At 29.3% G+C, this 12,251-nt stretch overlaps 1 protein-coding gene across 3 annotated transcripts in view; it reads left to right on the forward strand.

Moving 5' to 3' along the window:
• Nucleotides 1-12,251, forward strand: part of LOC107436767 (SHC-transforming protein 1) — a 47,265-nt gene that overhangs the window by 15,961 nt on the left and 19,053 nt on the right. The window contains exons 1-3 of one of the 3 annotated variants that reach the window (XM_016048575.4): nucleotides 7,742-7,882; nucleotides 8,233-8,409; nucleotides 10,374-10,444. In XM_016048575.4, coding sequence (XP_015904061.3) covers nucleotides 8,305-8,409; nucleotides 10,374-10,444 — 176 coding nt within the window. In that variant the 5' untranslated portion in view covers nucleotides 7,742-7,882; nucleotides 8,233-8,304. Of the gene's footprint in view, nucleotides 1-7,741; nucleotides 7,883-8,232; nucleotides 8,410-10,373; nucleotides 10,445-12,251 lie in introns of those variants that run through there. The other 2 variants (XM_071183139.2, XM_016048576.5) reach the window with 2 other exon arrangements.

A 12,251-nucleotide genomic window follows, 5' to 3' on the forward strand; every position in this document is an offset into this window, starting at 1 on the left:
ATTATTTTTACAAATTTACACGAAGGAGAAACATAACACTTTAAAAATTTATATTTCAATAACACTTCTATAGATGACACCACCACAATCTTTCTTAATTTTTTTTTTTTTTTTTTTGAAGCTTCCCTTCCTTAACCTTTCACAAAAAACTAAAAAACAGGCTCTTTACTGAGTAGAAGTTGATGAAATTACAAAATACGTGTGAGGTTATCTTAAATCTTTCAGATCAGAGTTAAAGTAATTAAATTAATAACCATTTAAAAATAAGAAGTATTGAGGAGGACCTGAAGAAGCAATTTCACTATTAAAATCCTGGCATAAATAATTATGTAGTTTCATTATAAATATGATTTGTGATTAAAATGGTTTAAGATTTTTGCACAATTGTTCAAATAAACAACTGAGTTTGAAAATTGAAATAAACAGTGAAAATGAGGACAATATTGCTCTGTTTATGATAATTATACGGTTCGCCTAATACATTCATTATCTCAAATGTATTGTATTTAATAATTATTTGCATTTTTTTCCACGTTTAATTTTTTTTAATACAAATTCTACAATTTGTTTTCAACCTCAAGTCATCTCTTTCTTCAATATTCTCGAAGTGATGTGGTGTAACTACCACTATAAATATTAAATGCCAATTCCGTAGTATATAAGGCATGTTAACTTGATTCTATCATGAGGTATAGTTCGTTCACCAGGAGCTGACACTTGGCTCCGCCTTCTTCACGTGGTAGGCTACGATACTATTTCACTATTTTCGGGAGAAGGATTGTGAGCTATCCTAAACCAGATCTCTAGGCCCATGGCCCATACGCCAATGTTTGAGGTCTCATCGTCATGACAGAACCCGCACGGCACGACAGCCCAAGCAGTAAGTGAACCCTAAGACACAAGGCCCCGAGCAACACAATTCTTGTCGGATGGCAATGGAGGATGAAGTGTTCCTGTGGGTGATGCAGCAGTCGAAAGGTGGTGATGTCAAACTGCGGTACCAGCACTGGGCCGACAGCAGCGATGCAGCCACCACACCGAGATCCACCAAGTGATCCGAAAAACCTCTTGCATAATTAAAACCAACAAAACTTTATTAAAAAAATTACAAAGATATGCCATAAAATTAGCAATAGCTCACAAAACAATTGTAATGAAAAATATTACAGCAAAAGTAGGATGCACTAAGGCTTACAATTCCGGAACGATGTGCGCACTCTAGGATCGACATCTGTTTCTTTGTTGTATTTGTTCTTTGGCCCACTGGATCAATGGACAGCTTTGTTGGTGAGGGCAGTGATTTGTTTTGAGTCCTAAGCGGAATCTTAAATCTCTTTGCAGTTGATGCAGCTGCTCGTGTTCTGACATTCATCTTTCATGTGTCAGCTCGATTCACAGTTTTACGGAAGATTCTTCGTGCTGGCAAAATTTTGCCATATGGCAATGGCAGAGCCTGTTGCATCGATAACATTGCAGAGGTCTCAAGTACTCGTTTGCCTTATAGGAGTCCCAGCCAATGCTGACCCGTCCTCTTGTTATCTTAGTGTGTGAGCTAGGGTCAAGTTTCAAGACCCAGTGAGTACCCCTTTTTCCTTTTATAGAGAATAAAACTTCAATTTCAGCTTCTTTGAGTTCGTTGTTTGCCTCTTTCAATTTGGATCTAAGTTCATCTTTTCCGTATGTCTCTACGGTTCCATAAACAATCTGTCTAGGCTTCCATCTCTTCACTTCTTGGCAAATATTCAAGTCGGTGTGCTTAAATTCATCCATAATTTTTAATGTGCCACTTCGTTTCGCCATTTTTATTTGTACTCCGCCATCTCTTATCTTTTTGATTCTCTTAATACCGATATTGAGTTCACTCGGTTCTATGTTCTCCTTGACCAATTTTACCTGTGACACTCACTTCCTTTTTTTCTGCGTATATATTGTTCTTTTTGTTATTGCTTTTTATCATAGCTTTTAAGGCTTGTTCGGCTTCTTGCTGTAGTCCTTTGTGTAGGCTTGTATTTCATTTTGCCTTGTTATGATGTCACTGTACTCGAAAAATATCATCCATAGTTGTGATACTTCAACCAGACCCAGTGGGGGCTAGTCTGCCTTGGTTCTTATTAATAAATCTGCCAAATTTTTCTCTCAGAAACGCTCCAGAGAGGGACCCATTCCTGTTGGTATTCCTCAAAGGAATCCTCGGAGCTCGCTATCGGACGTATTAAAATCAAAGTTTGCTTCTAAAATCATAGACCTGTGCCGAATAATATCTAGACAAATTCTTAAAATCAAAAACTCAGTGCACCAGTTGTTATTGCAGTCTTCGGTCTACAGCTCCCTCCGTCTGCGTTATTTGCCGTCAGAAGACGTTTCACTCTCGAACCACGATGTGGTGCAGAGCGGGTTAAGAAAGCTTTAATTTCGATGTTATTTGGCCTTTGTTCCGCCGTGGGTATTTGCCGTGCAAAGTAACTGATATTAACTCCAAACTCTAAGGGGTTCGAGGGATGCCGCTTGGATAAATAGGATTACGCATATTTGTGTTTAAAACTACTACTGATAGTTAAATATAGTATTTCTTTAATTTTCAATAACTTATGTTAGCTCGTATATTTGTTTCTAGCACACGCGTTTACTTCAGTACTTAAGAATAAATTTATCGAGCTTGAAAGAATTTTTAATTTTTTTCCCGAGATCTCGTCTGCTTATTTTATTATTCATTTAATATTTTGAAACAAGGCTGTATTCATCACGCAGGCCACGTCGAGACAAAAGATTAAGATTAACCTGTAATAATTGTTTTCAAAATTGGAATTTAATATTTTTGATATTGTTATTATACAGTCGAACCTCGCTAACTCGAACCTCGATTTCACGAATTTTTCGATATCTCGAAGGAAAAAAAAATTTCTATACACTCAATGTTAAAAAGAACTTGATTTCACGAATTTTTTTTTTCTAATCCCATGATAACTTGAATTTTTTTCCATAAATAGTGTACATTTTTTTTCTAAAATTAAAAAAAATATTCCGAAAAAATAAGAAATTTTAAGAATGGCTGACAAGGCATGGAATGATGTGTCATCCTCTACGATAATGAATGGCTTCAAGAAGTCTGAATTCATTAAAGATCACAAAAAAGTCAAACAATCAATATCGTTAATTCTGCTGAAAACTACACCGAAAATGATTGGAACAGATTGACCGGACTCATGAAGCTTGATGACATGGAATTTCATGACTTAGTAAACGTAGATGATGCAGTAACAGTGATGCAGTCAGTGGAATGACAATGATATCATCATCATCTCTCAAACGAAAGCTTCTTGTGAACTATCAGAAGAAGAGGATGAGGAAATCGAAGATTTACCGCTCAATGTTTCTAACAAACAAGCACTTTCTGCAGTGGACCAGGAAAATCAAAAATTTTAAATTTATCATATATACAACATTCTTCAGTTTTAACATTACCATCCCCATTAAATTTACTATTTAATCCATATGGAAAAAGAGTTTTAAGACTACTAATGTAAATGTTTTCTAAATCAAGTCTATTTTCTAAATTTCCATAAAATCTAAAATAAAAAGAGTAACATTATCAAAATCATGAAATTGATAATGCAAAATTTCATAATCAGTGAAACAATTACTATTATTAAAATAATCATTCAGTGTGCTTATGAAATCGATGTTTGACCTGGTTAAAGTGAGTTTTAAGTTTTTATTTTCTGATGAATTTGTTTGAGTTTCTTTTCTAAATTGGTTCTTTGTATGTCATGTTTTTTCCTGAACTTTTATACAAAACCTTCGGGGTACTGAGGGTGTTACTTTAGGCATTTGCCTCCCCCTCAATAGAAAAGGTTTTGTTTTATGGCTACCGGGGCCGGTACCCGCTGAAGACGTCGGCTTCGGTGGTCATATTTTTATTTCCTTCGTTTCCTTTATTGCTACATCAATATTATTAATTATGATTATTCAATTTCACTAACTGAGATAAAGACTTTTGAGTAGGAAGTATTTCTTTATCTTACTTTTTTTTTTTAAGTGATGGAGGGGATTACTTGACAACAGGAAAAATTCTTAGTAAAACAAGTGCTTGGACTGGACACCCCAATGTTCCATTAAAAAGTCCTCCAGGAAGGCTAGTTTGGGGAGAGACCATTGACAATGCCTAATGGTCTTTCCCCGCAGTCTTAATGTTTGATCCAGAAGTTTCCTTGTCTTCTGGGTTACGGACAAAAGTTTGGTTGGCGGTGAAAAAAAGTTCGGAAAAAAGGTACCAGTAAAAAGGGTACGTGGGAAAAACGGTCCGGCTAAAAAGGTACCGGTAAAAATTGTCCCGTTGAAAAAACTACCTCAACAAGGAAAATGTATATAGGGTGTAGCGTATCTACCACTACAAAATTACAACTACATTTCACTAGTATATAAGACATGTTAACTCGACTCTATGTCGGGGTACCTTTTCATAGATGAAGGTTGACATGGTCGAATACTCCTCTCCTCACAAGGGAAATTTCTTACGAGGCATTATCCTTTCATTAAGAATGTTTTCCTCGCGATTTTAACAGTTATGATTCAGATTCAATAATTAAGATAAAGGGGAGCTTTCTTTTTTAAAAGGTGTTTATTTATTTATTTTTTCTGGAAGAAGTTATTTTTTTATTTTAATTAATATTTTTTATAGACCTGATGCGGTAACAATTCCTTGCATCATGAAAGTTTTCCTCGCTATTCTGATATGATTCCGATTATTTGTTAATCAAGGGAAGGGGATATTGAGTGGGATGTATTTCTTTCCTTCTTATAAAAGTAATTTTTTTCCTTTTTTTATATACTTTTTTAAAAAAATTTTTCTCTTTATATGCAAAAGATATGTTACTTTTTGTTTTAAATATTTTTTGTTCTGTAAAAAGCTGAGACGATTCCCAGCATATAAAACATTTTCTCGCTATTTTTGAAAATCAATATTTAAATTCTGTCATTAAATTCTAAGAGAAACAGTCATTCATCATTGAAATTTCTTTAATTTACAAAATCAATTATTGATCAAATTTTCTCTATTTTTTGGAGCAAATTTAATTCCGATAATCTAACAGAATTTTTTTTAACTATATAAGACTGTTTTTTTATATTTAAAAAATACAAAACTATGTTTTTACTGGTAATTGGACTATCAGATAAAAAAATGTATAAATAAAAGGGACACACAAAAGAGAAGAAGTTTCTTCTGCCCCAAAGGGTTAATGATTTGTCTCTCAATGAGTGATTAAGCAAGCATCTCTGAACAATCGATATTTCAAACAAGATCAAAATAAATTTTTTATATTGTGTATACAAGTGATTTTTATCAAAAAGCATTCAGGCGTTAAAATATAAATTTTATTCTGAACTGAAATACATTTTGCTGTAAAATTTACAAAGAGCGCAATAGTTTCAGGCAAGTTCCTGAATGTAATTTTATTTTCAGTTTCTATTATTATAATAGTAAAAGCAAAATTGAAATTATCGTAATAAACTCACTACCGACAATTTTAAGAAGTTTTTTTTCCCATGACTTGTCGAATTTCAGTTAGAAAGTATTTAAAAATGAATAAAAAAGTATGTAGATAAATAAAAATAGTAGACACAATATGAAATGTTTTTAATCTAAATTATTTTCGTAAATAAAATGGGCAAAGATTTTTTGTAGGTGGACTAACGATGTAACCCAAATATTCTCCACAGTGAATATTTGGAACATACTGATGTGGAACAAAAAATTGTTGTAGGTGAGCTAACTATCATACGTGTTAATAATAAATGTTAAAGAAACATGAAGAATAATTATATAATATTTCGGATTTATTTTCCAGTTAATGATCTTTCGTATTATTTGTGAATTTAATATCTAAAACATGCAATCAAGTTCTTTTACTAGTTAAGAGAATAACAAATAACTAAGGACAAAGTTTATACAAATGTATGAGAAATCTTTCTCATCTTTGCTCAGTCTTCAGAAATGACGAAGAGAAAAAAAAAAAAAAAAAAAAACACGAAGTAAGAGCGTCCGTCTAACTCCCCCCCCCTAGATATTTAATTTAATTTACTGATGGTCCACCTGATTACCAATCAGCATGGTCCACCAATTTACTGATGGTTAAATTTTTGTGTATCTCATTGTCATCTGTTGACACTATACGTTATCACATCTCATTGTCATCTGTTGACAATATCCGTCTCCACTCAGTAGAAAGCAACTATTATTCCTAATTTTAAATGACTGGTGCTGTCATCTATTAACAGAATACACAAATATAATACACACTAACAAATACTCTGTAATTTCTGTTTTGTAACACTTTTTTGTTATTAATTAAATGAAAGAGAATAAAAATTCAATATGGAAGAAGTTTAAGAAATTGGAGTAGAAAACAAATGTATTATGAAAATTGAAACATTTTTAAGTACTTAAATTAACATTTCGTAAAGAAACTATAATTTTAGATTAATAAGGTAAAATTTAGTGGTATTAGTTTTTTTTTAATATATTTGAATTTTCTGTTTTTGGAATATTTTTAGTAGTAAAAAGTAGGGAACATTGTGTTGAAAATAATTAATATACATAAAAAAGTAATTAATATACATATCCCATATATATATGCTAATAAGTTATGTGAATTGGTTAATGAATTATGATACTTTTACAAGAAATTAATATTTTAAATAAAAGTATTTCATTTATGAAATTTAAAATAAAAATTTAAAAAAAAATCAACTTATATCATTTTTGAATGATATTTTAATAAATATTTCATCAAGTAAAATTAATTAACGAAAAAAGGCTAGATTTTAAATATATCATTCCAAAAGAATTTTCAGAAATAAAAAACATGAAACTCTAAAGATTATTTGTTTTTTTCTATGAAAATAAAAAAAAATTAAAACAATAATTTGACTTTTGATAACATAAGATTTAGAGTATGACGTATTATTGCTTTAATATATTGTTTCATGAAATATTTCTTATGAATTCTTCATTAAGCAATCCTGTGAATATTTCATTGAGTCAATAAAAAAAGGGTGAAAAAAATTAACCTACACTCAATAAATAGTGCCTCAAATCTACATTATAGCATACACTAATTGGGTAGCATGCTTTATTTGTCACTCAAAAATTTCGTCGCATGTATGCTTGGGTCGCATTTTATTGTTTTCATGAAATATTACTGATGTATTTTTAATTAAGTATTCACGTGAATACTTTATTGAGTCAATGAAAAATTAGTGAACGAAGGAGGAAAGCTATCTTAGAATTATGAGTAGTAAATATATTTTATATCATTCATATTTATTGCTGCCTTTTCTCTGTATTTTATTGAATGATAATAGTTAAATACTAAGAATTGTATAAATATATTTGCATTTAAAAACTATACTCAATTTATTCAGATTTCTGCTCGCAATTGTTCCAATTTAACTTCTTAATCACCAGTCATTACACGTTTTAACATCAAATAAAGATTATAGGTAAGAAATTAAGCGTAGATTCTTGCAATGCTTTTTATTTATTCAATGTTCATCAATTAATTTTAAGAAATGGTCATTCAACTATTAAGGAATTACAATACAAATTTCTAGTGAAAAGGCAGAAAATCTTACATTGAATAAAATATAATTACAATACCCTTTTAGTAATCTTTTATTATTTCTTGATAAGTTTTTATTAGTCGCATTCTTGAAATGAGTGTAATCGTGTACCACGGACAGGGAGGAAGCGTTTATCAATAGTAAACTGCGCATGCGCAAAAACTTGCCTTGAAGGGGCATCCTGTTTCCTATGGCAACACACATGTCCTCTTGCTATGCACTGCCAATCGATCGATAAGGTAGTGTTGATAGAATTTAAAAGGTTAGTAATCATTTAAAAATTTTAATAATTATATGTGTATATATAATTTATATATTTAAATTTGTAAAGAAATGAAAGTTTACTTATGAAGTTTACATGTCCAGTATCACTGTATTTTTTAAGTGATAAATAAAGAATGTAGTTCATTGTGTTCGTCAAATGAAATCATCAATTAATATTTATTTTTAAAAATATATTGATGTAACCAGAGACATTCTAACAAATTTTCTCTTTTAAATTTTTCTATTTTATAGTTGTTATTTACAACTTGTTTTTCTTTTTCAATAAACATTCTTACTTGATGTTCTAATTTAACTTTATAAAGACAATTCATTATTAATTTCTCTTAGATGAAATGGCTTGATTTTTTTTCGTGTTTTTCCTTATTGTTTCACTGAAGTTGTATTTAAACTTAATACAAAATGGAAGATTGGAATCAAGGTGGAAATTTTATAAACAAACCAATCCGTGGATGGTTGCATCCAGATCAAAAAATAGCTGACAGCGGAATTGCTTATGGTGTCAGAGTATGTATGACTATGACTACATATCCAATATTTTATTTTATAAATTATTTTTTAATTGTTTAATTAGTCACTTCAATATTTGTTTATATAACTGCAATGGAAACAGTGTTATAGGCCATGCCAAGTTACTCTACTAAAACTTTGTGTTTGTCCCTGGAAGATTTGTGTATCCTGATCTATGGCAGAATAATTGCCAAGTCTTGGCAACTTCAAGGCTGCGACCTGCGAAAAACTAAAATAATATCACTGAAAAGGACTTACTCGAAGAATATAGCTTGTAGTCACCCCTGGGCGAACCTCTATATGTTTTTTAAAAACATTTCATGGCTCACTATAAGGGAAAATTGGGAAATTTTGTTACTAGCCACTGGCTAGCTGTAGCTCTTTTAACAGTGGTCACTTTTTAAAACGTGACCTCATATTTTAAAAATTGAATATGTTAAATGATTTAAAAAAAACTGTCAATATTAACAACGTAAAGCATTTTTCAAAATACAGTAAACATTACAAGGTATATTTTTAAAATGAATAAAAAAAATATTAAGAAACAAGCATGAAATAAAGTACTTTTTAGACTATACACTGAAACCTTGGCTAAACAGACAGTCTTGGGAGTAACAAAAGTGTCCCTTTACGGGAAGGGTACAGTAATAGCGAAGTTTAACCCCGTAAATTGTTTTTTAGAACAATTGCAATGATATAGAAAGAGTTAAATAATCTGCAATAACTATTTGCAATGATATTTATTTAAACTTCAAAAAAATACTTTTCTCAATACGGAAAAAAAATGTATCAAAACTTACATTTCTATAGTGATATATATGTAATGTATACATAATTCTAGATGTAGTTACAGAAAAATGAGTATGTTTTTCTTATTTACATAGATATTCATATGACACCAAATAGGTGCTTTAGTCCTATGTCACTTTATCAGATGGTTTGATTATTAGGTTTACACCTCCCTATCAAATTGACTCCAAATTGAATATATATAGAAAGGAATTTTCAGTGGGGAAGATAAATTGAGAGCATTTAAGGCATCCTATCAGCTTGTGGGGTCTCATAACCAGTATTGATCAGATCAAAACATGCCACTGTCTGTAATGTTTCACATGAGTAGTAAAATGTTCTCTCCTTTCTTTGCATAGACAAAGGCATGTAAAAAGGAGACGTATTGATAATTTTGTAGTGAAATAGCGTAATATTTTTAGTTGTGGATTTAAGGTAAAAAAATTACATGCTTTAAAAGATGGTGGAAAGTTGCATATTTGTTTTCTTGGAGTTTAAAGCAGAAATATATTTTTTTTTAATTTAGAAAAATTGTTGTCCGGTTTGTAGTGATAGAGTATAACATTTCAAGGCATAAATTACTGTCCGTGTCTGGTTATGGGAGTGTCTGTTTTTAGAGAAAGTACATAATAATTTATTCATAATAAAGATTCACAGTTAATTAAAAATATGTCCTTAATGAAAGGTGTTCGCTTTGCAGGAGTGTTCGTAACGGGAGATTTTACAGTAATAAAATACTCATAATAATTTCATATTTATAAAAAAATAAATAAAATGCACATTGAGTGCATGCATGCATTTTCGACCTAAAAAAACGGAGACCTGGTGGCGACTGATAAAAAGTTTTTGCTATTTTATCAATTTTGTGATTTGTCACATTTACTCTCCCTGTGGCCAGCAGTGAACTTTAATTTAGGCTTTTTTGTCTTCCTGTCCAAACAATTTTGGGTATGCGTGAGTGAGTTTCAAAAGCAAAGCTAATGGTGCTGTTCCAAATTATTAAAATAATTGCAGTTCATAAGGAATTAATAAGATAATTAAAAAAAAAAAAACAATGTAGGCAATTAGTGTGTGTTTTTGAGAATACCCCTCTGATTTATGCATTCTTTATCTATTTGTTTTTGTTATTTTTGTGTTTTATTTATCTATTTATATTTATTTTTCAATTTTAGTATATAGGATGCCTGGAAGTCAATACTTCTATGAAGAGCTTAGATTTTGATACAAGATCTCTCATAGCAAAGTATTTATTTGTTTATCTAAAATCTTAATGACTACTATTATGACTAAGGTCCAAATTTTTATGACTTTTGCATTTTTGGACATTTATTCACTTTTTGGGTATTTTTTTTTTTTTTAATTTAAATTTTGGAACATTTTTTTTGCATTTAATTGTACTTTTTAAGTGTTTGATAAATTCTTTTATTTTATGCTAATGAGATAATACCTCTTCCTTTTTTAGCATGTGACGTTTATTCTAAACTTAAATGTATGAAGAACATGTATTGATTTTTTTTTACATTTGACACAAATGAAAGCAATTTTAAATAGGAAAACATTTTCTTTGTTAATTACTGCAATTAAATATTAGGGTAGTTTTAAGGACATTTTTAAACTGCATTTAATGAGATTTTTTAGGCTATCAAAATTCGGGCTTTAATTATAACTTTTATTGTGACTATTATGGCTTTTTATTATATGTATGATTTACTATATTGTGATAAAACGTAATATATTTGCTTGAAATTTTTAATTTCTTGATATTTTTTTATATTTAACAAAAATTTGTCAAAGTATGTTAGAAAATCGCCTTAATTTGTAAGCATTAATATGTATATAATATACAACTGTTTATTTCAAATTTTATTTTTTTATGTTTAAAATATTTATAACAATAGTCTTACAAAGTATCACATTTTCATTATTAAATGGTTTGCATTAATGAGTTAAATATGATGTTTTGAATTTTATTATTTTTTTTTTGTTTAATTTTGTTATCAATAGTATGAATCACAGTATATTCACAGTTTAAGTGTCACTGTTACCTTATAAACAATGAAGGTTATTTAGTTCTTATCAATTATTAACATACATTAACTGAAAAATTCTCGTAATTTTTTTTTCTGTGTTTATCTAATAGACATAAGTTTATGAAAATAAAAACAACTTTGCATAGTTTTAAGTTAGTTTTACAAATTTTATATAATTAATAGTTATATTAAAAAATAGCAAAATTTATCGTGAAAATAAGATTTGTCAATAAATTTGTATAGTCCTTTTAATTTTTGTCAGAGCATTTTTTTTAAAACTAACTATTGTGCTTTAAAATTTTTCTTCAATTTCAAGCTTTCTTCAAGTCACAATCACCATGGCATTGGAAAAAATCTATATGAAAGTGTGAACTAGATACCATATCTTGAATATTAATTCATTATTTTATTTAGCTACTGTACCCTTCCAAATTATTAGGGACACTTAGAATTTCTAAAAAATTTTCATTTTTCAAAGTGTCATAACTTTTTCAAAAATGAATCAATTTTCATAAAAATTTCAGGATATCATAATCAGGTCTTCTACTTTCATCTAAAAATTACTTATTTAATTTATCTTATTTTTTTGCAAAAAATTGCACATTTGAACAAAGCAATTTTTTATTTTTAAAAAATGTCAAATCTGACAAGTTGCTACTTTGTAAAAAAAATTTTTGCATAAAATTTTTTATATACACATTAAAGTACAAGTCATTAACTTTAAAACGGGCTAAAGTAAATGACTTTACGTTTTTTTTTGACCGAGATATAAGATTTTGAAAATTTTTTGTAATTTATAGTGAAAACGAAATTATTGTGAATTCGAAAATTATTTAGTATTTATAATTATTTTTTTGCAACTTTCTTATTCGGATTAATTAAGTTTTTTATTTAAAACATTATTACAAACAAGAATATTATTTATAAATTTGCAATAACAATTTTAAAAAACGACTCAAGGAATTTTTAGGAAATTTAACTTTATTTTGCCACCTATTTTTATGCAAAATTTAAACTTTT

This window comes from Parasteatoda tepidariorum, chromosome 7 (genome assembly GCF_982258835.1).
Source record: "Parasteatoda tepidariorum strain Cologne lab strain chromosome 7, Ptep-v5.0, whole genome shotgun sequence".
Classification (NCBI taxonomy): Eukaryota; Metazoa; Arthropoda; class Arachnida; order Araneae; family Theridiidae; genus Parasteatoda; species Parasteatoda tepidariorum.